Source organism: Melanerpes formicivorus, unplaced genomic scaffold (genome assembly GCF_026170545.1).
Source record: "Melanerpes formicivorus ecotype bairdi unplaced genomic scaffold, bMelFor1.0.p_v2 SCAF_160, whole genome shotgun sequence".
Lineage (NCBI taxonomy): Eukaryota > Metazoa > Chordata > Aves > Piciformes > Picidae > Melanerpes > Melanerpes formicivorus.
In genome coordinates this window covers 155,612-183,384 of record NW_027142512.1, presented here as the reverse complement: position 1 = coordinate 183,384, position 27,773 = coordinate 155,612, and the positions used below count along the sequence as shown (strand labels likewise).

The 27,773-nt window shown below is 49.0% G+C and overlaps 2 protein-coding genes and 1 pseudogene across 2 annotated transcripts in view; 1 reads left to right on the top strand and 2 right to left on the bottom strand.

Annotated features, from left to right (window-relative positions):
* The window catches only part of LOC137457128 (zinc finger protein 850-like), a 386,697-nt gene that overhangs the window by 320,199 nt on the left and 38,725 nt on the right, over positions 1-27,773 (top strand). Inside the window, 1 exon segment of the mRNA XM_068168928.1 lies at positions 24,491-25,193. Coding sequence (XP_068025029.1) covers positions 24,491-25,193 — 703 coding nt within the window.
* Positions 9,273-10,205, bottom strand: LOC137457140 (olfactory receptor 14A16-like). Its single transcript, XM_068168938.1, has one exon. It carries the CDS (start codon positions 10,203-10,205, stop codon positions 9,273-9,275), a length of 933 nt encoding a protein of 310 aa, XP_068025039.1.
* On the bottom strand, positions 19,940-21,814 carry LOC137457115 (zinc finger protein 135-like; annotated as a pseudogene).

Genomic DNA, 27,773 nt, shown 5'->3' with positions numbered 1-27,773 from the left:
CCAGCAGAGAAAAACCCACAAAAAAGCGACGAAACCTGTGGCTCAGTGTTTTCGATCCCCTTCATCAACATCTTCCTCTGATACCACCAGCGACGGCCTCGTAATGTTTTTCCCCTTGCATTTTTGACAGTTTTGGTTGCAACTTCAGTGTCTTAGTTTGATCCAGAGCACGAAACCCTCTTCCTCTACAATTGGGCTGGCTTACAGCTACACCTTGATTCATTTAGAGAATACCAGGGTGTATTTTTTAGGTGTGGAGTATACCTGCATAAACTGAGTGCAAGGCTATGCTCAAGTAATGTGGAAAAGAAGTAATCTTTTGATGCTTTTTGCCTAACAAGAGTAAGAGGATCACTTGCTTCAAAGAGTCACTTCCTATGTTGCTAGTCCATTCAGCTAGACAAAAATTGTTCATATGGAGATGACACTGTAATGGACTGCCCAGGGATGTGGTGGAGTCACCATCCCTGGAGATATTTAAGGAAAGATTGGGAGATGTTTAAGGAAAGATTGGATGTGTCACTTAGTGACATGGTCTAGTCAATGTGGTGTTAAGTCCCAGGCTGGACTTGATGATCTCAGAGGTCTATTCCAGCCTTAATAATTCTGTGATTCTGTGACTTGGAAGCCGAGAGGGCCAATGCTGGGAGGCCGAACAGTGCGAACTCTGCCCTACAACTCCTCTTAGAAAAACAAAAGGAGCACTTGGAGGCTCGCGATTGCGGCATTCTTGTGACCACTCCCCTCCTGTGGTTCCCACCCCATCAGTGCTCAGCCCGGCACCCCTCATCCCAGCGGCGCCCATGCCAGCAGCACCCCACACCCTGGCAGTTCTCCTGGCGATGCCTCCCGCGACCCCCCATGACCCCCGTGAGTACCAGCGGCTCCAATTAAGCGGAATCAACTGACGCACCACGGATACCAGCACTGACACCGGCAGCCGCGCCGGCAGCAGCCACCCCCATGGCAGCGGCAGGAACGGCCCTAGCAGCCCCTTCCCCGCGGCAGTTTCAGCTGCGCTACACCCCGCCTGCCTCCTACATTCCAGACGTTATCAGCAGAGTATAGCACTCCGATGCAGATTCCAATTGAGTCCCAATGGGATGATCGGGGGGTGGGAGGGACACGGAACTGTCTCGCTGCGCTGGTGGAAAGGTATTGTGGGAAATGTAGTCACAGATGGAGAAGGTTAATAATGACTAATCTCTGAACTGAGTAATGTTAAAGGAAGCTAGACAAGCCATAGCTACCTATGGGCTACAGTCAGGATACACAACTGCTGTAACCAATCAGTTGTTTCCAATACATTTGTTAATCCCTTTTGACACAGGTATGTCAGCAAATCGTATTTATTACGAGGTCTGAGAGCGATCATGGTGGAGATGGGTGCCTTACAACCTGGCCTCCCAACTCCCAGTCCCCACAAATTGGGACCTGATTATTATTCATTTGAAGGATTGTTTCCTTTACAATTTGCTCACACCCGGAGGATTTAACAAAGTCTGCATCTACTGAGTCATCGATTAAGGCAGACTCCACCCACCAATATCAACGGGTAGCCTCAAGGCATGCTTGAATTCTCTGGCACTCTCTTCCCACTTAAATAGACTCATTGTGACTTTTTCATCTATAAATCTATGGATGATATTCTGATTGCAACAAAAAAGTTACATCTTAAGACAGTGCTGTCTGAGTTTCAGCCCCTGTCAGCAAACAGACTTCAAAGTCACACCACCTTAGACCTTGCAACTCCTCAATTAAGTGACAGTTCACTTGCAAATGCCTGGGAAGCCACGCCCTGGCAGCCAGCAGACTCTACGAGGTGTCACCATTAACCATCTCTTTGGGACGAGATCTTTGTTAGATCTTATCAGTAAATGCAGCTTCCTGATAAGGCTTTGCAATTAAGTCAGGACATAGCGATCAAAGAGTGGCCCAGAATCCAGGACAATAACTCTGATCCTGCACTTCTCACTACTCAGCAGGGTCTAACAGGGCCATTTGGTTCCTTTGTCGATACCTTACATAAGACGGTATGAAGGTAGAAATGTGGATATTTTGGCATTGGACAATGCTAATGAAGAAACTAAACAGGTTCTCAGCATTTTATCAACAGGTGCCACTGTCTCATGACTGCAGAATGCAACAACAAATGAAGTATTGACAAGCAGCAGCATATCTAGCCACGGCCATAGAAGCAGTCCTGAAACCACCAGTACGACCACCGCACAAAGGAAACAACCTGGGTGGAAATCATCGTGCCTCTGAGAAACCTAGGTACCTTAAATCCAAGTGCCTGACTGCTGGACAGACTCCAAAGTGTCACAGACCTAATCATTTTACTCCAGTGTCGCAGAAGCTGCTCCTGCAGCATGAATATACCCTGCGTGATGACACCAAACCAGGGTGCTTGGACCATACCTCCTCCCCCCCGCAGCCCCCCCGGCAGTGCACAGCAGACCTGACAACAGCTGCATATCACTTTTGAATCCACAAAGCGTTGTCGAGTTCAATTGGCATGGTCCTTTGGGTCACAGACACAGGACAGCAGAACGAATGAAGCATCGATAAACAGCAACGTATCTAGCCACGGCCATAGAAGCAGTCCTGAAAACACCAGTATGACCACCGTACAAGGGAAACAACCTGGGTGGAAAACATCGTGCTTCTGGAAACCCAGGTGCCTTAAATCAAAGTGCCTGACTGCTGCACAGACTTGAAAGTGCTGTGTTCACCGTCACAGACCTAATCATTTTACTCCAGATTGTCATAGGCAGGGAAATTGCTCCCGCAGCGCAAGTACACCCCGTGCAACAACACCAAGCCAGGGTGCTTGGACCGCCCCCCCCCCCCCAGCCACCTCTGGCAGCGCAGAGCAGACCTGGCAAGAGCAGTAGATATCACTCGTGAATCCACAAAACGTTGTCGAGTCCTATCAGCACGGTCCTCTGGGTCACAGACCCTGTGCTCTGTTAATTGGCAGATTGTCTACCTCTAGACAGGGCATCCTTGTAACTCTTGGTTCAATACATTCTGATTATGACTGGGCTATGAAAATTATGCTCTATATGATTACCCCTCCTGTTAGCATTCCTGTTGGGACAGAAGTTGCTCAGCTAATACCATTTGAGTCCTGAGTGCCTAAAACTTCTAACAGGATTTGAGGGCAAGAGGGCTCAGGTTCCACCTATATGCCTAATACCTTATTAGCCCTAAAAATCCAAAAGGGAAAACTGGAACAGATTGTAACTGTCAGACACCCTTGTGGACAAATTATACAATTTTCAATGATTATGGATACTGGAGACGATGTCATCATTATACCTAGTCATAAATGGAATGGTCACTAGCCATTGCTCATGGCAAATGTTGAAGTCATGTGTTTAAAAGGTATCCAAACAACCTGGGTTAGCAAAGAACCAGTGCAATTAGCTTTTAACTACGGCAAATCAATCACTGTAAGACCGTACATGTTAACCCTTCCAGTTGCTCTATTGGGCTGATATGCCTTAAGTCAACTAGGAGCAAAACTTGTTACTGTTCCTTCTTTGTAGTGGCTACTAGTCAGCAACCAACCCACAAATTAAAATGGAAAACACATAATCCAGTATGGGTGGAACAATGGTCGTTCAGACACGATAGGCTGCAAGTCGTTAAGACCCTAATACAGAAACAATAGCAACTAGGTCACTCCTTGCTAGCCACCCACCCCTACCCCCACCCCCAGAAAAGGGAGGATTTTCTAGTACTACTCTTGCCAACCAAAGCTCTGCTCTGATTTAAAGTTACAGTGATAATTTCTTCATTTCTGATTGCAATGTCCTTAAGAGATTTGTTATTTAGAGTTTTGCTAAGTTTTCCTGGTAAGCATAATGAATGGTAAGCATTTGGTATTTATAGATACCTAGTACATAGTAATTTTAGTACGGTGTAAGTACTTAGTAATGAGTTCACATCGTAAGATTTTCTTTTGGTTCGAACCTTCTTAGTTGTGTGCCATGGCATTTCAAAGGAGCTCCATGTAATATAGTTAAGACTTATAGTAAATAGGTATTCATTTTTAAAAGTATTCCTTAGCTAAGGTAATGTCTTTATATTTCCTTCTTAGACATAGACTAGAAAAAATTAAAAAAATGCAAAAAAAAAAATGGTAAACAAAAAGGTGACATGTGCAAAGAAAAAATTTAAACATAGAAATATGTAACAAAAGCACAAAACTCTGGATACAAAACATAGAGTGCTAAATAACAGAATAGTAATCAAAAGGAAGAGCAACAATAAAAATAAAATATTAAAAACCAAAATATGACACACTGAAAAATCATAAGGATTACTAACACAGAATATCTATTAACAGAGAAAACATAAGAATTGTTAGCAAAAAATGAAAATAAGGATTATCAAGACTACTAGATTAAAACAAACAAAAATTTATACAAGGAAAAATCAAGAAAATTAGAATGAAAAATTATAATAAAAAAGAATTACTAGAGAAAAAGGTTAAAAAAAATATAATATAAAAGTAAAAATCAAAATTAAAACAGAAAATAGATTAAATAAAACAAACATGCAAAATAAAAAATAATTACAATAAAGAATATAAGATCAAAACATAGACGATTAAACACTAGATGAAAAGAAAAAATAGAAATTATAAAAAAAAAATTGAAAATAAAAAATTGATTAGAATAACAAATTAAAATACAGATTGAAAAATTACAATAAGAAAATAAAAATTATAATAAAGAAGGTAAAAAAGAAATAAAAATGACAAAAAGTAATTTAAAAAAATAATAAAAATTTAAAGAAAAATTAAAATACAAAATAACAACAATTAATTAAAAAATTATATCAAAATTAGATTAAAATTAACAAAACAAAAAAGTTAACAAAAAATAATTAAAAAGTGCAGATAAAAAAAAATAAAATGCAATGAAGAAAAAACCCACATATTAAAACAGTATAGAAATAATTTAAAAATAAAAATTAAAATGAATTAAAGACTAAACAAAAGAACTTGATTAAAAGTAAAAATATTAAACATCAAAATAATAAATTCACAGTAGAAAAGAATAACTGAAAATGAAATAAAATAACAAAAAGAAACAAAAATAAATAATAAAAGAAATATATTCAACATAAAATATGAAACAACTCAAATTAGAATTAAAAAGAAAAAATATAAAAATAATTTACAAAAAATCAAATTGAAATGAAAAGAAATTACAGAATTAAATAAAAACAATTGTAAACATGTAAAAATAATAATTAAAAAAATTAACTTAGAAATAAAATATAAATCCATATAATGAAATCAAACAAAAATGAAATAGGTTTATTGAAAGTAGATTTCAAAATCTTAAAGGAATGAAGCAAAAAATTAATTAAAAATATTAAAAAATAGCTCACATTAAAAACAAACAAAAAAAACACCACTCAAAATTAGTTACAAAATATGTGGAGTCATGGACTTGTGGAGTGAGTCAGGGTTGGAAAGGACCACAAGGATCATTTAGTTCCAACCACTGCCATGGGCAGGGACACCTCACATTGAATCAGGCAGGCTAGAGCCTCGTCCAGCCTGGTCTTAAACACCTCCAGGCATGAGGCCTTGGCCACCTCCTTGGACAACCCATTCCAGGGCTTCACCACTTTCATGGTGAAGAATTTCTTCTTCACATCCAGCCTGAATCTTCCCATCCCCAGCCTTGTTCCATTCTCCCTAGTCCTGTAATTTCCTGACATGTTAGGATGTCCCTCCCCAGCATTCTTGTAGGCTCTCTTCAGATACTGGATGGCCACGATCAGGTCACCTCGAGCCTTCTTTTCTGCTAACTGCAATCATCGCAACAAACAACGGCAGAAGAATCAAGACCACGAGGACACAGCATTTCCCATGCAGTCGAACATCGATCACAATAACTGCTATGATAACCTGGGATCAAACAGCATCACTCAGAAGAATGTACCACAGCATCATGTGAATTAGGAATGAATATTGTGGTTGCTTGATAACTTTGTATTCTCTCTTGGTAACTGAGTGTGCCTCTGAATGTAGACATCCTAGGGGATACAGTTTCATCTTTACATTTTGCTCAGTAGAGATTATTAACAAAAACAAAGGGGGAAAAGAGAGAATACCCCATAGCAAAAAAATAGCTCATGGCAACCCTAGAAATGCTGTAACCCTAGAAATATTAACCCTAGAAATGCTGTAACCCTAGAAATATTAACCCTAGAAAATGTTGTAACCCTAGAAACATCAACTTTGCAATGTGCTGTAACCCTCTCACCACAAGACAGCACGAACACGGCACAACTGTCATGAAAATGACAATCAGCAAACCTGCCTAGCACTGACCTCAACGACAGTCACGATAAACCAAGATGTCAACAGAAAGCATCTAGCTTATAACTGAGTGTCGTGACTGCTTAACTGTTGTGTGAACATTAAGAGATCAGCATTACTAGGATGAGCAAAAACACATTATTCTGTGTAATTTTATATTGGGCAATGCAATGAAGCTCTTTTTGCTCTTGCTGCTTGCCTGCAAGTTTTCTGTCTGTGAAGCTAGAGCCTGGCCAGATCTACCTTTACAGATTAAAGAAATCTTGCTCCCATTAAACAATTCATGATTTTTGACCATCCTAGAGAAAATAAAGATGCAACATACCCCTAAAGCAGATTGCAAGAGACAATGCTAAGGATTGCATTTGTGCCTTGATCTCTGTGCAATGTGTTCAGGCATAATCAAGTCTTCTCTGTTGATAAGAGGAGTGAAATGTAAAGATCGGAACTGTTAAGATCTAAGTTCTTCTTTACAATGTTTGTTATATTTGACCATGTATTATGCCAGCTCTGCAGAGCATTGTAACTAGTTCAACTTAAGCTTTGTGCCTTGTATGGGTTACATCAGTCTGTTAGACATGCTGCACTACAGAACTCTTGCTTTTGCTATACAGCTTAGCTTTACCTTGCTTGCTTCTGTGTTTGCAGTAGCATCTTGTATGGAATGAGAACAACTCCCATGACCAGATTGCTCACAAAAACAAAAAGGGGGATTTGTAGCAATGCCAGCGACGAGCAGTGTGAGCAATCTGGCAGTGCAGGCCTAGAGCCTGACATGGCGGTAGGCCATGCTCAGCATAAATGCAGAGCCAGCTATCAGTGGAGCAAAACAGTGCTGTGCCTGCAGCATGTAACTAAAACAAGACACTGGTAGCTATAAACATGGACAGTTATCTTGGGACAACAGGACATGCACCTGCATCAACAACCTCGTTGTGTCATTAGTAGTTGGACCGATAATCTGTAGTAGTGCAATGTGTGGTCACTCAGAGGGAACCAATGGAGCTGTGCCAACAGAGCACTCCAAGCTTATATAAGTTGTAGCAGTTGCCTTTCTACACACTTCTTCTTCTGCCTTTCCTGTATCCTGTTTCTTCTACACTTTACCGTGCTATACTTGCACTACAGGCCTGCTCCATAGGCCTGCACCTCAGGCCTGCACCATCAGCCTGCAACACTGGAACAATAAAGGAACAATACTCAATCACATTGGTCAGCCGTATTGATTCCTATCTCATTACATCTGAGCTGTGAGGGGTTCAGGAGATGAAGTTTGTACTGAGATGTGACCAGGTCTGTACTGGGAAGGGTTAAATGCTCCTCCATGGCATCTACCTCTGGGTGTGCACCAGCACTGCTGGCATGGCCAGTGCAGCCATTGAGGTGGCCATGGTGCCAGGTGAGGTGGGTGGGGGATGCTGTCATGGTACAGGGATGCTTTTGTTGGGACCACAACCTACCTAGGTGCCTGCTGGCAGGGATGGTAGCACCAGCCCTCATTGAGTCCTCAACCCCATCCATCACTGAGGGCCAGACCCTGGACCTTGACTGCATGGTGGCAGGACCTGGCTCCAGCACCCTCCCCTAGTACAGCTCCTTGCCCACCAGCCACCAGGTAGGGCCCAGGCAGCATGAGCAGCACCCCAAATGCTGCCCTGTCCCCCACCCTGTGACACTGATGGCTGTCCCCAACTCCAGGTCTCAGGCTCCCAGCTGTGTGTTCCCCACGTCACAGCAGTGGACTCCAGTGAGCACATGTGCAGGGCCAGCCTGAGCACCAGTGCCTGTGAGGCCTCAGACATTGTTGATGTGGTGCCTGGCTCCAGCTCATCCTATGGTGAGAGCAGGCTCAGTGGCACTGCTGGGGACGTGCTGGGCCCAGCCAGGTGACCACAACTCCATCCAGATTGTAATATGTGGAGACCAGACTATACTGGAATGGGCCCAGGGGATGCAGCTTGAACTGGAAGAGGGGCCAGGACATACTAGGATGGCATAAGGGGATGCACTTTTTATTGAGATAAGCCCTAATGTGTACCAGGAGGGATTAAAGGGATTCTGTTTGGACTGGGATATTGTACAGGTTGCACTGGGAGGGCATGAGGGTGTGCAGTTTGTACTGGGATGGATGCAGATGGTACTGATAAGGGAGTCAGGGAATATAGTCAATGCTGGGATGGGACCCAGGCAGCAGTGCTAGAGGACAGTATGATCCAGTTTGTACTGGGATGAGACCACATCTGTACTGGGAGGGGTAAAAGGAACCATGTTTGGGCTGAGTCTATACTGGAAGGGGGTCAGGGTATCCAGTCTGAACTCTGAGTAGAAGCAGTCTGTAAAGGGGGGAGGTTAGGGTGTGAAGGCATGAGGACACCTCCTGTTCTGATGGCAGCACTGCTCAAGAGCACAGCTCTGTCCCAGAACCAGCCCTGGCCTGTCCCTGCCTGCAGTCCCAGCACTACCACATAGCAGCACAGAGCCCAAGCTGCCAGAGCACTCAGGACTTGCCCCAGCACAGAGGCTCAGCAGGAGAGCGTGGAAGGGAAGAAAGAGCAGCTGAGGACAGCCCAAGCTCTGGGGCTCCCTGGCACAGCTGCTGTGCTGGGACTCTGCCCCTCCCCCTCTGCACACAGGCACTGCCCTACAGCTCCACAGAAACCTTGCAGGAAGGAACTCAGAGAAACAACTCCCTGCAGGGTCCTTATTGTGTTGACCACACAGGGAGCACAGCTCCTCATATCTGCAGCCTCTGGGTCACAGCAGACAGGACAACACTGAACCAGAAATGGTCTGAAGAAAGACATTTGTGTGGGAACAACATTCTCACAAGGGGAACAGCCCCAGCAGCAGCCAGAACTCCAGCGGCCAGGCTGGGTCTGCATTGAGTGATCTCAGAATTGCTCTGCAGGAGAAGACAAAGAGTTTATTGTTTATGAAAGCATCCAGTGATCAGTTTGCTCAGGGCAGCCTTGAGCTCCTGGTTCCTCAGGCTGTAGATGAGAGGGTTCACTGCTGGAGGCACCACTGCGTACAGAACAGACACCACCAGGTCCAGGGATGGGGAGGAGATGGAGGGGGGCTTCAAGTGGGCAAAGAATGTAGTGCTGAGAAACAGAGAGACCACAGCCAGGTGAGGGAGGCAGGTGGCAAAGGCTTTGTGGCATCCCTGCTGAGAGGGGATCCTCAGCACTACCCTGAAGATCTGCACATAGGACACCACAATGAATACAAAACAGACAAAGGCTAAACAGCCACTGGCCACAATAAGCCAAATTTCCCTGAGGTAGGATGTGGAGCAGGAGAGCTTGAGGATCTGGGGGATTTCACAGAAGAACTGGTCCACAGCAATGCCCTGGCAGAGGGGCAGGGAAAATGTATTGGCTGTGTGCAGCAAAGCATAGAGAAAGCCACAGCCCCAGACAGCTGCTGCCAGGTGGAGACAAACTCTGCTGCCCAGGAGGGTCTCATAGTGCAGGGGTCTGCAGATGGCAACATAGCGATCATAGGACATGATGGTGAGGAGAAAAACCTCTGCTGAAAGCAAAAAGAGGATAAAAAAGACCTGTGCAGCACATCCTGCATAGGAGATGTCCCTGATGCCCCTCAGGGTATTGGCCATTGACTTGGGCACAGTGGTGGAGATGCAGCCCAGGTCAAGGAGGGCGAGGTTGAGGAGGAAAAAGTACATGGGGGTGTGGAGGTGGTGGTCCCAGGCTATGGTGGTGATGATGAGGCCATTGCCCAGCAGGGCAGCCAGGTAGATGGCCAGGAAGAGGCAGAAGTGCAGGAGCTGCAGCTGCCTTGTGCCTGGGAATGGCAGGAGGAGGAAGTGGGTGATGGAGCTGCTGTTGGACATTTGCTCCCTTTGTGCACAGTGCAGTAGCCAAAAGGCAAAGGCAGTCACAAGTCAATGGAGCACAACCAAAGCCATTTCTCAGCTCCTGATACAGAGACTTAAGTTTTCTTTTGGAGGAGACCTCCCTCCAGCTCTGTTGCTGGACTCTTTTGTGCTGTCTGAACATGCAGGGAGGATCAGAGACTCTTCCTGCTTCCTGCTGCTGAGTCAGTCCTGCTCTGGAGCAGGGGAGTGCTGGAGGCAGCAGCAAGGTCTGGTGTCCACTTTCAGATGGAAGAGTCCCAAAGCAGAAAGGCTTCTCAGCATCTCCCAGTGCTAAGGAGAGAGGGTAGAAAAAGGCAGTTCCTGAATGTTTTAGGCTTTTGTACTCCAGCTGCCCACATCTCACCCCCAGAGTGTTCATGGCTGTCACAAGTGCTCATGCACAGCATTTCTGCTGCCCTCAGGGGGAACAGAGAGAGCAGAAGCCTGCAAGGCAAGACACTGCCTGTGGCTCAGAGCAGAGTGAGGGGAGCTGTTCTGGCCCTGCTGCCGCTTCCCCACTTCTCTGGGCTTGTGCCCTGCTGAGCTGGAGGTGATCACACTCCCCTGTCCCCCTGAAAAGCCACCAGACACTGCTGAGAGCAGAGGGATCCCCCACAGACCACTCAGTGTCTCAGCCTCTCTCAAGGTCTCAGCACCACACTTGCAGCCCAGCACACTCAGGGCTCATTGCAACACCCAATGGCATTTCCTCTCCTGTGGCAGCTCTGCCTCTGCTGGAGCTCTGGATGCAGAGGAGGTGCTTTGCACCTTGGAGCCCATGACCCTGAGGGCAGAGGCTTTTCGGTGGTGGGGTGGGAAGAAGAGGCCTAGGGCTGTGCTCAGAGGAAGGGTCAGGCCTGGGGGGACCAGATGGAGATGTCTGAATGTTCCCTCCCACAACATTGTTGAGTTCAGTTTCCTTCCCTGATCAGATCCCTGCTGCCTGGAGGTTCTCACCCTGGCAGGAGTGTGCTGGGTGATGGATTTGCCCTGCTCACAGAGCACAGCCCAGCCCCTGTGCACTCACCTACAGAAACCTGCCTGTTTGCAGGGCACTGGCCAGAGGCATCCTGATGAGTGCAGCCAGGGTGCTGCTGGTGCTGTCCACAGGCAGAGGCTGAAGGCTCTTTAGGAGGCTCCCAGCAGACCTCCTGACCACTCCAAGATACACCTCCCCAGTTTCAAGGACTTGTTCCAACTTGAATGGTCCTTTGCTACCTCTCTTTCTCTCCCCACTTTCCCTTGTCCACAGAATAGGAAACTGCAAACACAGACTCAGGAACTCTTCTCCCTTTTGAGCACACTCTGCTTGGACCTTGTCCTTGAAACATCCCTTTGGAAGTTCCCTGGTGCTGAGTGGCAGCTGTGAGCAGCCCTGACCCACACAGCAGCCTCTCCAGAGCAGAAGGACCCTGCCCCACCCTGCCCTGCTCTGCACTGCCAGGGGTGGCTCCTGCCACCTACAGCTTCTCCCCACAGCCAGCATCAACTGTGGCTGTGCCAGCTGTAGGAGATGCCTCCCAGAACTGCACCTGAACCACCCTGCACCCACAGCCTCACTGTGTCAGAGTGCAATGACTTCTCCAGTGAGCTCTCAGTCACCCTCTCAGTCCTGGCCACCTCGAAGCTCTCTCTGCCTTCTTCATCTCCCTGAGATCCTCTGGCAGTGTCCTCAGCCCTGCTGTGCTGTGCAGAGGAGCTGCTCCTGGCCAGAGCTGTCTCCTGAAGTGCTTGCCTTCTTGCCAGCAGCTCCCTCCAGTCCAGGAGCCTGGCCCAGCTCAGCAGCTCCAGACCAGCCCAAGGCATTTAAAGGAGCCCTCTGGTGGCTTTGGTGCCAAGTCCATGAACATCAGAGACTGAGAAGCTGATGAAACCTCTCAAGAAGTCAAAGTCAGATTCAAACTCTGAAGTTTCTTCTACTGCTAATAGGTCCCAGTGAAGCATACTTGGAAAGGGTCCCCAGGGTCTGGTCAGAACAGGAGACAGTGGATGCAAGGGAAGCATCACTGGAGGCACTAAAGCAACTCCAGACTCTGGTGAGAGCAGCAAACTGAGGCAGTGCTGACAGGTCAGGACAAGCAACTCAAGGTGCCTCTGCTGCTGAGGGAACCTGGGGGGGTTTCATTGATCCAAAGGGCCAAGCCTTGACCCCCAGCCCCTGGCAAGGCACATCCTGTCCCTCACCTGTGGCTCAGGGCTCTGCTGGGGGAAGTGGGGAGTGAGGATGAGCAGTGACCAGGGTAGGACCTTGTCAGGTTTTGCTGTAGTTTGCTTGCAAAGAGACAACTCCTGCTGAAAAGGAATGAAATGTACCTTTAAAAATACTTTTTATCAGATGCTTTGTGCAATAAAATCCTCTCCAATTAGCTGCAGAAACCTTGGCAATAATTAGAGGTTCAGCAGTATTTAATGAGCCCCATGGAGTATTTGGGGCTGATTACATCATCCTTAGGCACTGCCAGGAGACTCTGCCAAGGTACTGCCAAGAAGCCTCTCAAGAAGTCCAAGGCAGAAGAAAACTCCAAAGTACCTTGAAGCACTGACTGGCCTCACTGAGGCTTGTTACTGACAAAGGCTCCCCAGGGACTCGTTAGAGCAGCTTGTTAGAAGCCAGGATTACAGGGAGACAAAGGCAAAGTACAGGGCAGAAAAACTTGCCTTTGTTCTAGGAAGCAGAAAGGCCAAGCCCTGACCACTGCCCTTGGAATAGAAGAACCTCAAAGCCTCAAAGCCAAGTTTCTCCTCACAGGCCTTGGTGGCAGAGGCAACTGCCAGAGCCAAGGGGAGAAAGACCTTGGTCCTGTTGGGCCTCTGAGCCTTGCCAGAGCCCTTGGCCATCCCTGCTGCAGCCTGTCCTACACCATCCCATGCCTGCAGCTCTTTCCCTTCAGTCTGCTGACACCAATCTTGCTTCCCCTCCCAGCTCTCCCCCTGCCATTTCCATCCCGTCCCTGAGCTGTCTCAGATCTCCCTGCCATTTCCTGACACCTCTGGATGGCCTCATGCATAGCAGCTCTGCCCTTTGAGGGACATTTCTTTGGCCTCATCTCCACTCTGAACTTTCCAAGATGCACTTTGTGAAGGTTTTGGTCTCTTCCCACACCCCAGAAGAGCTCCATCCTCTCTGAAACCACCCTTCAGCCATGTGCACACTGCTTTGGCAGTGCCCTGTGCCTCCATTCAGCAGGCTGAAGCAGCCCAGGTCCCTCAGCCTCTCCACAGAGATGTCAATCCCCATCCTGTCAGATCTCCTCTCAGCCTCCCCAGTTCCTCCTATGCTCTTTTAGTCTGGAGAATGCAACATCCAGACACCAAGCATCCAGATGTGTCTACAACCGTGCTGAGTCCAGGGGAGGACAATGTCTGTGTCTGGGTGGCCACACTCCTACTGCTGCAACCCAGCTGCAGTTGGCCTTCTTCACTCTGTGCAGGGTTTGCTGCATCCCAGGGTATTTGGAATGACTCCTGCAGACCCTGTGGTGCCTCTCTGCCTGGAGCTGGGACACACCAGAACCTCCAGTTCCAAACCAACAGGGAACCAGTTTGTCCTGGGATGGGCTTGTTCCCATGGCAATGGTGAGCTCCGCTTGCTTCAGTGCAGGTTGTGCTTTTGCAGTCAGGTATCAAGAAGACAAAAGATCAGGGTCTCCCTTCAGTAAGTCAAATAAGGGAGCTAGCAGGGTCATGCTAAGACCTAGCAAGGGTCTTATCCAGTTTATGACTCCAAGTAATTTCTGCAAATCATTAAGGTTGGTCACAGATTGCTGAACTTGTATCATTTGTGGCTCAATTGCTTGATCTAAGATTTTTAGTCCCAAATATTTCCAAGGTGCTTGGTGATGCACCTTCTCTGGGGCAATTTCTAACCCATATTTCCTCAAGACTTCTGTCACATCAGGCACAAGTGCACTCAGCTTGTCCTCTGTCTGTGTAGCAATTAGCACAGCATCCATATAGTGGTAGCACTACATGGTGTGATATTGTGCTCTGACATATGATGATGCCTGTGCTACGTACCATTGAGAAACTGTGGGGCTGTTTTTCATGTCTTGAGGCAACACAGTCCACTGACTGGGTTAGCTATTATTAGTCACAGGGACTGTGAAGGCAAATACTGGAGCATCATCAGGATTCAGTGGGATGATAAAGAAACAATCCTTCAAATCAATAATACAGCTATTCCATTTCTCAGGCATCATTGCTGGTGAGGGCATTCCAGGCTGTGAAGAACCCATACTTTCCAGTGCATTATTCACTTGTCTCAAGTCCTGAAGCAGCCTCCACTTCCCTGATTTTTTTCTTAAATACAAGGCCAGAGTATTCCACAGGCTCTGAGATGGTTCTAAATGGGCTTGATGCAGCTGTTTCTTTACCAGTTCTTTGATGGCTCTGTGATTTTCATTGGGTAGGGGCCACTGGTCCATCCACACAAGGGTCAGTGTTAGCCACCATAATGGGATAATAGGCCTACATGTGCCCTCAGTCACAGTGGCCCCTACTAAAAATCCTGGGTATTGGTAGTGATATTCACCCCTCACATACTTAAGATGTCTCAGCCCCGTGGATTCAGAGGCACCACAGCTATGTGAGGATGAACAGCAGCCACTTGCCCCTCAGGGCTGACTACCTGGACAGGGAGCACACTTTGTGGACTGGTTGTGCCACCAGCTCCTGCCACAGCAGCTGCTGTGGACATTGTTGGCCAGGACAAAGGCCAATGCGTGGAGGATATGATGTTAACATCCACACCTGTATCAATCATCCCCTTAATTGTTACCTCTTTAGGCTGTTCACTCTGAGGATACACATCATTGTTGGTGGAACAGTGGAAATAGTCTGTGCCCAAAAGCCTTCAGGCTTCCCTGTGGAACTGAAACCTCACATTCCCCTTTCCTGGGCTTCAGCTGCCAGGACCTGTGTGGTAAGAGGCACTAACTGGGTGATTCGACTCCCTGCAGGGATAGTTGCTGGAGGGAACAGCATCCACACCATGGCAGAGATTTGTCCTTGGCAATCAGAATCTATCACCCCTGGGAGCACAAAAAGTCCTTGTAAGGTAGTGCTAGATCTTCCTAACAGTAAGGCAATTAGCCCATGTCCTATGTCCAGAGAAGGGCAACAAAGTTGGTGAGGGGTTGGGAACACAAGCCCTATGAGGAGAGGCTGAGGGAGCTCGGGTTGCTTAGCCTGAAGAAGGGGAGGCTCAGGGGAGACCTTCTTGCTGTCTACAACTACCTGAAGGGAGGTTGTAGACTGATGGGGGCTGGTCTCTTGTCCCAGAACAAAAGGACACAGTCTCAAACTGTGCCAGGGGAGCTTTAGACTGGATGTTAGGAAGAAATTCCTCATAGAGAGAGTGATTGCCCATTGGAATGTGCTGCCCAGGGAGCTGGTGGAGTCACCATCACTGGAGGTGTTTAGGAGGAGACTTGATGTGGTGCTTGGTTGCATGGTTTAGTTGATTAGGTGGTGTTGGATGATAGATTGGACGCAATGATCTTGAAGGCCTCTTCTCTCCTCCTCCCCTCCCCTCCCCTCCCCTCCCCTCCCCTCCCCTCCCCTCCCCTCCCCTCCCCTCCCCTCCCCTCTCCTCTCCTCTCCTCTCCTCTCCTCTCCTCTCCTCTCCTCTCCTCTCCTCTCCTCTCCTCTCCTCTCCTCTCCTCTCCTCTCCTCTCCTCTCCTCTCCTCTCCTCTCCTCTCCTCTCCTCTCCTCTCCTCTCCTCTCCTCTCCTCTCCTCTCCTCTCCTCTCCTCTCCTCTCCTCTCCTCTCCTCTCCTCTCCTCTCCTCTCCTCTCCTCTCCTCTCCTCTCCTCTCCTCTCCTCTCCTCTCCTCTCCTCTCCTCTCCTCTCCTCTCCTCTCCTCTCCTCTCCTCTCCTCTCCTCTCCTCTCCTCTCCTCTCCTCTCCTCTCCTCCCTTCACTTCCCTTCCCTTCCCAAAGGTCCATGAGCCTTTATGCACCTTTTCATGTGTTATGGTGAGTGAAATGTCTGTGGTGACATCCACTCCGGCACTGCCGCTGGTTCTTGGTTGCAATTGACTCCACAGGCCTGAAAGGTGCCATGGGGAGGCACTTGTGTCTGTGTGCAGGGTCCCATGGCCCTCTGCTTCCTGTTTCCCAAATTATTTCTCGGGGGAGGAGGTTATCTTGGGTTATTAAACCCAAAGCAGCCATCTTTAGTGAGGTTTCATTCATACCATATTGTGCACAGGGGCCAGAGAGGAACAGGCTCCCACACCCATTATTGCTGCTACCTTTTTGTGGACAAGTTTTCTTCTAATGTCCCAGCTGCCCACATCTGAAACAAGGTTTTCATGCATGAACAGCAGCAGCAAATGTTTCCACCAAAGCCTCCATCTGATAAGCAGTGGTGGTGTAGGAGAAGGGTTGTTTTCAGATAGCTTTGGGACAGCTATGTTTTGTCTTGAGTCCAGGGGTGTATACCTTATCAGGAACTGAAAAGAAAGCCCAGGCAGGATTGGGCTGGATATGTTCAGAAGCTTTTTTGCTAGATTGACTTATTGTATGCTTTGCTTAAGTGCATGGCAGTAGAAATGTAACCAATCAGAGTGTGGCAACACTGCATTAGAAACATAAGTCAACTGTGTAATGTAAGAAAAGTCTTCACCTGGAAACATCTTGTGTTGGGTCTAGGTAAGAATGTCAAAATATAGGCAAGAATGAGTGCTTATAAATCTTTAGTGATTGTGCTAAGCTATGTTCCCTAAGGAATAAGCACAATACCATGTCAGTGCTACTGGGTGAAGGTCAAAATGGATCATAGCACAAAAGACATTTTCATTTTAGGTTATAAAAAAACAGAAAAGGGGCAGCTCAGGCTTTATGTCACAAGAAAGGAAAGTTAAAGCATGTGATGTTCTCAAATTTTCATTTTATATGTGGTTTTTAGTGTGGTTTAATAAACTTTATTGAGGATATAAAGATGTTGGAGGCTTTACTTGGGAGAAATTGGAAAGGAAAGAAAAAAACCCCAGGAGTAGGAACAATAGGACTCAATACCTTTCCTTAGCAAAACAGAGCATCAGGAGAGCAGTGTGGTAGGCAGAGTGAAAATGGATTATTGTGTTGTGTTTAATTTTACACTGAGCAGAACTATGAACATCCAGGATGTCCTCTCCCACCCAACAAAGAGGCCTTCTCACTCTTGCTGTCTGCCCACAGGTATTTTCCTTATCTGTGGAGATAGAGCCTGGCCAGCCCTACCCTCTTGGGTCAAGGGAGGACCTTGCTGACAGTACACACTTCTATGATGTTTGGCCATCTTAGGAAAAGGCAAAGGTGTGACATTCATGCCCTTGAAGCAGATTGTAAAAGACAATGCTGAAGATTGGGTTTGCTGTGTTTGTAGGTCTGTATCTAAATCCCTGTGCACAGTGTGTTCAGGGCAGAACTGGTATGGTTAATCTTCTTTATTAATAAGAAAAGGGAAATGTAAGAACTTAAACTGGCAAAATATAGGTTCTCCTTTGAGAGATCAGGCAGGAAACAAAGAAGAAAATAGAATAGAATAGAATAGAATAGAATAGAATAGAATAGAATAGAATAGAATAGAATAGAATAGAATAGAATAGAATAGACCAGGTTAGAAGAGAGCTTGAAGATCATCGCGTCCAACCTATCATCCAACACCACCCAACCAACTAAACCATGGCACCAAGCACCCTGTCAAGTCTCCTGAACACCTCTAGCGATGGTGACTCCACCACTTCCTTGGGCAGCACATTCCAATGGGCAATCACTCTCTCTGTGTAAAACTTCTTCCTAACCTCCAGCCTAAACCTCCCCTGGCACAGCCTGAGACTGTGTCCTCTTGTTCTGGGACAAGAGACCAGCCCCCACCTGTCTATAACCTCCCTTCAGGTAGTTGTAGACAGCAAGAAGGTCTCCCCTGGGCCTCCCCTTCTTCAGGCTAAGCAATCCCAGCTCCCTCAGCCTCTCCTCACAGGGCTTGTGTTCCAAGCCCCTCACCAACTTCGTTGCCCTTCTCTGGACACACTCCAGCAAGTCAACATTCTTCCTAAACTGAAAGAGTTGTGCTTGTAAGTTCAAAACTGTGGGATGAAACCTTTCTGGTGACTGTCTGAAAGAGGCAACTGTCCTGTTTGTGCCTTGACCTGGTAAGATAAGTGGGAAGCAATGCATGCTTGCTATTGTAGTGTAGCTGCAAGGCTTGTTCTCTTTACCCATATTTTATGCCAGTTGTGTTAGAATGAGCTAATTGGTGCAGCTCTGGGCTTTGTATCTTTGATGTGTTACATCACCCATTTTTGTGCAGGTATAAAAGGACCCTCAGATGCTATCATAAATGTCTTCAATTATCATATTATAGTCCAACCAAGTGAGTTGCTGGTTGGCAAAACAAAGCAATCTCATGCTGGCAGCATTCAGTGGTTTAGCTACTGACCATCAGTCTGTCAGATGCTGTGGGACAGAAGAGGGAAGCTATAGATTCCTTGATCCTTGTCCATGGACATGGGTGTGAAGACTTTGATGGGATGTGTTGTTACCAGGGTAGACACAATCTCTTATCAAAATTGGATTGTTGATTTCATTGATTGCTTTTGCTATATAGTTAATTTTAACTTGCTTGCTTCTATGGATGCAAAGAATGTGAGAAAGGTCAACCAACAGTGTGGTTTTATTAGAATGTTCCTTCAAGGATCCCCCCAAATAAAACCAAGATGGAACCAAGGAGCCGTTGTCAAACAGACTTTAAACTTATCTTTGCTTCTGAGTACCAAGGGAAAAGTGAGAAGAAGCAGGGAATTCTAAAGCAAGGGATTCATAGCACCAATAGAACCCAGCCCTGTGTACAAACTAAAGCATGCTCCAATCAAAGGTGCCAGCACCTCTGGCTCATGCAGGATGTTGTTCTTGGCTCACACAGGAAAACAACTTTGCAGCTTGGAGTTGGTCAGCAAAGAATCAGAGGCTCTACACACGGCCCAGAAGTTGCCATGGTTTGCAGAACAGCAGCTGCAGGATAGGAAAGGAGGAGAAGCAGGGAATTCTAAAGCAAGGGATCAGCACCACCTGGCATCCAGCGCTGGCTCACCAGCCCTAAAGGCTTCCTGCAGTAGGGCAGCTCCACACCCCCAAGTTGCTCTCACAGTTTGAGAGTTTTCCAGTCCCACCTGCAGTGACAGTGGGTGGAAAGGCTGAGGGAAGCCCCAGGTCAGCAGGAATGCATCAGGAACACTGCTGAGCTAGGGAGAAGGCTTTTGGAAGCCCCAGGCCTGCTGGAAAGAACCAGAGCCCTGTAGTAGAAAACTGACAGAAGCTTTCCAAGGGCTTCCAAAGACATCCCTACCATCCCCTCTACACCCTCCAATGACTCTGAAAATCAATCCTTCAACTCTCCAGGTCCCCCAAAACACCTAACATCCCTTGACAAATAAAAAAACCACTCTGAGATTTCCCTAAGAACACTCCCAGCAAGACACTCTCAAGACTCTTCTGAGAACCTCACTTTTACCTCCCTGAACACAGCTTCAGCCCCATTCCTAGGGAGCAAATGCCCTCAGCATCTAGGCATTGTGGGCAGGAATGTCTGAAATAAAAGCAAACAGACAAGATTTGGGTAACTTTGGCCTTGTATCAACACAACTGGGCAACAGACAGAGGGCTTTTTATCCCAGGGAGATAGAAATTGGGGAAGAACCAGACAAACCCTGTCAAAGCTCGGCTCAGCTCTAATGTCAGCTCCATCTGTGCTGACTCAGCTCTGTAATTGTTCTCATCAGCACTAATTGGTGTTCAGAAGGGCAGGAGGTGTTTGTTCCTGCCGATCCCCCAGCCTCTGGAAAATGCAGAGGAAAAAGAAGATATTTTGGTTCAATCTGCTGGAATGTCTCTCAGGCAGGTTAGGATTATGCCAATCGACCCAGGGTAGATCTATTTGCACCTCCTCTGCACTGTGGCCTGCTCACTGGTGTGGCTGCAGCAGTGATTGGTGAGGTGTCCCTCTAGTGTGCACACGATGGTGCCGGTTCAGGTATCTCTTCTGGGTGAATCTCTTTCCGCAGTCAGCACAGGTGAAAGGCTTCTCGCCTGTGTGCACAAGACGGTGCTGGGTGAGTTGTCCCTTCCGAGTGAATCTCTTGCCACAGTCGGCACAGGTGAAAGGCTTCTCACAAATGTGCACAGGATGGTGCTGGGTAAGGTTGGAAATGGATCTAAATCTCTTGCCACAGTCCGCACAGCTGTACGGTTTTTCACCGCTGTGGATGAGTTGGTGCTGGAGAAATTTCGTGCTGTTGGTGAAGTTCTTGCCGCACTCAGCACAAGGGAACAGATTCTCTCCAGTGTGGATACGGCGGTGGATGGTGAGAGTGGGGCTGTTTTTGAAGCTCTTGCCACAGTCTCTGCAGGTGAAAGACTGCTCACTACTGTGCACATTGCGGTGCCAGATGAGGGAAGACTTGTGAGTGAAGTTCTTGCCACAGTCAGGACAGCTATATGGCCTCTCACCAGTGTGGGTGCGGAGGTGCTGAGTGAGGTTAGAGCTGCAGGCAAAGCTCTTTCCGCAGTCTGGACAGCTGTAGGGTTTGTCACCACTGTGGATGAGTTGGTGCTGGATATACATGGTGCTCGTAGTAAAGTTCTTGCCACACTCAGCACAGGGGAACAACTTTTCTCCAGTGTGGATGCGGCGGTGGATGGTGAGACTGCGGCTGGTTTTGAAGGTTTTATTGCAGTCCCTGCAGGTGAAGGACTTCCCAGTACTGTGCACACTCTGGTGCTCCCTGAGGTTAGACATGTGAGTAAAGCTCTTGCCACAAGCATTGCAGATGAAGGCCTTCTCACCAGTGTGCACACGATGGTGCTGGGCTAATCCGTAACTGTAGGTGAAGCTCTGGCCGCAGTCGGCACAGCTGTAGGGTTTGTCGCCGCTATGGATAGTTGGTGTCGGATGAGTTTGGTGCTCGTGGTGAAGCTCTTGCCACACTCAGCACAGGGGAACAGCTTCTCTCCAGTGTGGATGCGTCGGTGGATGGTGAGACTGGAGCGAGTTTTGAAGCTCTTGCCACAGTCCCTACAGTTAAATGACTTTTCACTGCTGTGAGTGAACTGGTGCTGGCTTAGATGAAAGCTCTGGCTGAATCTCTTGCCACAGATGTCACAGGAGAAGGCCTTCTCCCCAGTGTGGGTGAGGCAGTGTCGTGTGAGATGAGAGCGCTGAGTGAAGCTGTGGCCGCAGTCAGCACAGGTGAAAGCCTTCCCTCTAATGTGGGTGAGGCGGTGCCGGGTGAGATCACAGCTCCGTTTGAACCTCTTGCCACAGTCCCCACAGAAAAAAGGCCGGGTGCCAGGGTGGAGGCAGTGGTGCTTCAGTGACTCAGAGCCAGCTGGGAAGCTCTGCCCACACTCAGGGCACTGATTCAGCTGCTTGTGTGGCACTGAGGGACCTGCTCTGGCTTCAGCCTCCTCCATACATTCCTCCTGCTCATCCTGGTCAACTTCATCATCATCATTATCCTCTTCTTCATAGCTGTCATTCTCAGCATCATCCTCCATCTTGTCCTCTTTTTCCTCCTCATCCTCCTCTACTTTGGGACTGCACATTGGCTGCTCCAACTTGATCTCTGGGTGCTGCTTCTCCTCCCAGCTCTTGTCTGGGTTCTTCTGTGAGGCCATACTGTGGCAGGAAGGGGTCACAGCTCTGCAATAGGGAAGATGGAAGCACCTGAGCCCAGGACCTCAAACCCTCAGATCTTGCCTGGATCATGACAGTCCCTGACTCCCAACACCCATCTGGAGGAGACAATGCAGAGGGGACCTCCAACCTTCAGTTTCTGCCACAGTGTGGGCACAGACCTCTAATACCTGTGCTGAGAACCCAGGTTCCTGTGATCAGTGCCCTGAGGTACCCTGGGACTTACAAGTGGTCTTGTCCTACTCTCCTCGAGCCTGGTGGCATTGGCAGGGTTGTTCCTGGCCCAGGCCCTGTCCTTTGATCTCCCCTGGCTCAGACAATGGAGGCAGCAGCACTGACCAAGGACGACCAAACCACCTCCAACCTTCTCCCACCACCATCCACACCCCAAGCCCAAACATCACCTCCTCCTCACAACTCACCCCCAGCAGCCTGGAGCATTCCTCAGCTCCCACAACACCTGATGTGCCTCAGAGCTCCTATAGAGAAGTGAAATATGCTGCACAGGAGGAGGTGGTGGAGGCTAAGAGCTGCCCTGGGGGCCTAGGATCGGGCTGTTAACCCACTCTGGGTTTCTTACCTGTTGGGCTGCTCCAAGGGACAGATCTGCAAACTCTGCTCTTCCACAGCACACAGGGGCAGGGATGATGCAGAGAGGACTCAGCCCCTGACAGAGAGAAGCAAAGGGCTCAGGGGAGAGCACTGACCTGCAAGGGATGGCTCAGCACTGCCCAGGACCAGGCAGCATAGCTCAGCCTTGCTGGGGGCAGCTCCAAAGCCCAGCAGCACAGCCACAGCACACAGTCAGGGCTGCTCAAGAAGGGAGGCCTCAGCAAGTACAGACTCAGCTCCTTGCCCAGCACACAGCCCCCAGCACACAGCTGCAGGCCAGCACCACAACACAGCTGCCTCCACACAGCCTCTCCAAGGCCTTGCCTAAAGCTTCCTCCCACTGCCTGCCCAGGCCTCTGCTGCCTGCAGCTGCCTTTGACAGCAGATCTTGCTCTGGTCCCAGCTCTCCTCCCTGGCCCTGTCGCCACCACACACACTCTGTGCTCAGCTCGGCACTGCACACACCTCTCTGCTGCCCACTCCCCAAGAGAAGATCACAGCAGCCCTCAGGACACACACAAAGGGAGCTTCATGCTTTCTGAAGGTGCATCAAAGGGGGAAGTGACTTGCTCAGTTTCTTGCTAAACCTCTTCAGCCCTCATTGAGATGCTGGAGGAGTCTCTGGCTCCTGCCCAAACCTCACACCTCCAGCACCCTTCACACACCTGCAGCCCAAAGAGACTCACTGGAAAGAGTTTGGCTTCCTTCTCTCCCTGACCATTTCTCTCAGCTTGCTCTTTGCAGTTCCCTGGAGCTGCCACTCCACATCCCCAAGAGAAAAATGAGGTTGGATGGGAGGGCACAGTGCCCATGGGCTGCTGTTCATCTCCCAGCTGACACAGGCAGAGCTGCAGCACAATTCACTCCTTTCACCTCCTCAAATGCTGCCAGATTCTGCCATTCCCTGCACACACATTTGCCACCTGGGCCCTGCATCCTATCCCCTTTTTGGGGGGACAAGGCCTAATTCCTACGTGACCACTCCCAGGCCCTTCCCTCATTCCCAGCCCATCCTTGACTGCCTTGACTGTCCCATGGTCCTGTGTCCCCCACCTCCACTACCACTGCAGCTGGAAGGGTGGAGTGGGAAATGCTGTGGCTGAGGAAGCATCTAAGGAACTGGGCTGGAAGCAGCAGCACAATAATGGAAGAGGCCTGAAACTAAAGGCTGGGATCAGCTGGAGGGCTGAAAGAACAGCACCAAGCCAAGGGGGGGTTACAGATGAGGGCTGGGGAGGGACCCTGCAGCTACCTCATGCAGCAAGTGATGAGAGCAAGGGGGGCAGAGAGGGAGTGAGACCACAGGTGACTCCTGCCATGGGGGATGGCTGGGCTGTGTGGCTAGGAGCCCTGAGTGCCTGCTTGGGCTGTGCTGCATGTCAGGAGGGGTCAGGGGACTGTCCTGAGCCAGGCAGGGTTTGGGGCTTTGAGCTTCTGGGGTCAGCTGCTGCCAGCACCATTGGAAGTAGGAGCCAAGCAGAGTCACACAGCTGCTGAACTAAGCCCTCCCACCCCCTGCAGCCTTCACCCTCCATCTCTCCATCCAGTACTCCATCTCCACTCACTTGCTGCCCTCTCAGAGTCCACAGGGCCACAGCAAGTCCCCAGGGCTGATCTACAGAGCCAGCAGGGCCCAACAGAAACCACTGGATGAGAGCATGGAGGAGAATCCCTGTGGTGGGTGGAAAGCACTGGGATGTCTTAAACCAGAGAGTAGAGAACTCCAGAAGGGACAGCAGAGTCCAGAGGGACACCACAAAGTGTCATCTAGCTTAGTTCATTCACCTGCAGCACTGCAGCCAGCTCTGGAGCCCTCAGCAAAGGAAGGACATGGACCTCATGGAGAAGGCCCAGAGGAGGGACACAAAAATGATCAGGGGCTTGGAGCAGCTCTGCTACCAGGACAGGCTGAGGGAGCTGGGGGTGATCAGCCTGCAAAGGAGAAGAGAAGGCTCTGGGGAGACCTCTGGAACTCTCTTCTCATCCAGCACCGCCGCACCCACACCGGAGAGAAACCTTTCACCTGTGCTGACTGCGGTCAGAGCTTCACCCGGGGCTATCATCTCACCCGGCACTGCCTCACCCACACTGGAGAGAGGCCCTTCTCTTGTGACAGCTGTGGCAAGCGGTTCAGGCAGATCGCTCATCTTATGCAACACCGCCTCAGCCACACCAGTGAGAAGGCCTTCACCTGCAGGGACTGCGGCAAAAGCTTCAAACAGAGCTCCACTCTCACCATCCATCGCCGCATCCACTCTGGAGAGCATCTGTTCCCCTGTGCTGAGTGCGGCAAGAGCTTCACCACGAGCGCTGTATTCATCCAGCACCGACTCATCCACAGCGGTGAGAAGTCTTACAGCTGTGCCGACTGCGGCAAGAGCTTCAGTAAGAAGGGAGACCTCACAGAGCACCGTGGTGTGCACACTGGCGAGAAGTCTTTCAGCTGTTCTCAGTGTGGCCAGGCCTTCCGACATAGGAGCACTCTCATTGCACACCACCGCACCCACACCGGTGAGAAACCTTACACCTGTGCTGACTGTGGCAAGAGCTTCAGCCACAGGAAGACTGTCATTGCTCACCGCCGCACCCACACTGGTGAGAAGCCGTTCACCTGTGCTGATTGCGGTAAGAGCTTCACCCAGAAGGGCAACCTTAACAAGCACCGCTGCACCCACACCAGAGAGCATCTTGCACTAGAGGGGAGGCATAAGTCCAACTAGAATCTGTTGTGTAATCATGAGCCCTCTGAGAGGGCATTTCCAGCACCAAAGTCATCCCTTTTTCCTTTGCCCTTCCCAGGGACTGGGGACACCAGCAGCAACAAACACCTCCTGCCCATCTGAACACCAATTATTGCTAATGAGAACAATTACAGTGCTGAGTCGGCATACCTGGAGCACCCAGTGGAGATGGGCAGGGCTTTTCCACGGTCTGTCTGGTTCTTCCCCAATGCTTTGTGTCTCCCTGGGGTAAGAAATCCTCTGTCCATTGACCAATTGTCTCAATAAAACCCAAAAGTTACCCAAATCCTGTCTGTTTGCTTTTATTTCAGATATCCCTGCCTCAATGACTTAATTTTGGGGGCATTTGCTGCCAAGGGATGGGGTGGAACTGTGTGCCCAGTTCAGGAAGGGGACAATGAGGTTCTCAGAGGAGTCTTGAGGGGCATCTCAGAGGCATTCTTCAGGGGCTTTCAGGTGATCTTAGGTGTTTGGGATTTGGATGGTCCTAGGACTGTCTTTTGGGATCTTTGAAGGGTGTAGGGGGAAGCTCATGGAGATCTTTGGAAGAACTCAGAAAGCTTCTGTTGGCTTTCCACTCTGGGGCTGGAACAGGTTGAAGAGGTTAAGCTGCCTGTTCTCACCCAAAACAGAAGTGAGGGAAAAATAACACACACAAATCAAAAACCCCTCTGGTCTGAGATAAGGACTTGAGACATCAACAGATCTGAATCCAAAGGAGATCCCATAATGCACACTGACCTGAGGCTGTTTGCAGAAAGAAGCACAGCAGTCAGCAGCAGCAGCCAGAAGTTAAACCCCTGCAGCCCTCCCCCTCAGCAAAGAGGCAGCACCTGAGAGCCAGAACCCAACAGCAGCAACTAGAACAGGAAGCCTCTCATGTTGCCCTCTGAACAACAGGCCGTGTAGTACTTTGCTCCAGCCAGCACTGTCCCTGTGAAGGTGACATGAGGCAGGATGGTGTGGAGTAATGGCAGCAAATTTCCAGCTTAATCTTTGATATTCCTAAGCCCTCATTCTGTGCCACCTGCACCATGCCCAGCAGCAATCAGCAGCACACCTCAGGCACTGTCCATTCTCACTCCACAGGAGGTCGCTTTGCAGTACACAGAGGGCTGCTCACTGCAGGTGCTCTGCAGCTCCACTCTGCTCCAGCACAGTCTGGATCAGTCCATGCCCAGTCCAAATGCTGCAAATGCTGGGGCTGTGTTTCCACCTCTGGGGCAATCGAGTCCAGTGACTCCTTCCATGCCTCCAAGGGAAAGCAAACTATGGCTTGCATCCCAGTACTCAGCTTCCAACACATCCAGGTGTGGGGATCCTCCTGTCACACCAGAAACACAGATGGGTTCCACCCCTCATGGTTTGATGGTGTCAGAGCACTCTGGGCACCTGTATCTACTAAAGCTTTATCCTCTCATGGCTTCAACTTGCCAGACCATTGGTTCTGTACAGTCCAACAAACCAATTTGTCTCTCCCTTCCATCTGGTTGGAGGCAGAGCACCTCTAATTCTGCCTTGGGTCCCTTGCATCTCGTGAAGATGCTTTGGGAGTCCCTTCAGGAGGACCAGAAGCAGTTTCAACTTCCCTGCTCTTCTTAGGCCATTTCCCACTGGAAACTGAGGCAGCATCTCTGGGGGGACAATTCCCTTGTAAGTCACAGACTCCTGCAGCCAGGACTGGATTGGGTTTTCCCTTCCACTTCCTCACGTCCTCCCCATGGTCACACAAGTAAAGCAGAGGGTGTGCTGTGCTGTGTGCCTTCTTGATTCTCTCCCTTGGACAGAGGAGCAGCTGCTCCTCATGGCTGAAACACAGGACTGTACAGGTGGGGAATAAAAGCTTCTTCTGGAGCTGATGGAACTCCTGGGACAGTTCCTTCACAGCTGAAACACAGGCCTGGACAGAGGAGCAGAGATTTCCTTTGCCTTGCTGGGGCCTGCTGCTTGTTTCATCCACTCTTTGTCCTTGGTCATCTTCCAAAGCCAGAGATAAGAACCAAGCCAGCATCCCTGGCTCTTTCTCTTGTTCCCATGGGGACCCTGATCCCTCCTGGTCCTTTGCAGGATCAGCTGCTTTCCTTGTAGGTTTCTTTTTCCCTACAGGAGTGTTGCAGATGTGCCCTGGGGAATGAGCAGCAAGGATATCAATGAATAGCTATATTGGTAGTCTATTGATATACAAACTATGCAGCAGGGGATTTAGTTTCCATTCACAGGCAGCAGTATTGGGTTGGTGGAACCACCTCTGCAGAATGTTTCTGCCTGGGCACTTCAGAGGAACCAAATGAGTTCTAGAATTTAGAGTTGAAACTGATTGGAGAAGCAGTGGGGGAGGGGTTGGTCGGTGACCGGCAAACCCTCAACCCAGGACAGTTTCAGCACTACCTGAACCCAAATTCTATAAAGCAAAGGTTTGGCTTCCTCACGAGCTGAGAACCTCATGAAATCTTTCCTTGGTGATGTGTTTAGAGTCCTGACAGCGCGGCACGGCTGTGCCCTCATGAGGAACTAG

Coding starts and splice junctions, on each gene's coding strand:
- LOC137457140 (XM_068168938.1), bottom strand. CDS start 10,205: ATGTCCAACAGCAGCTCCATCACCCACTTCCTCCTCCTGCCATTCCCA.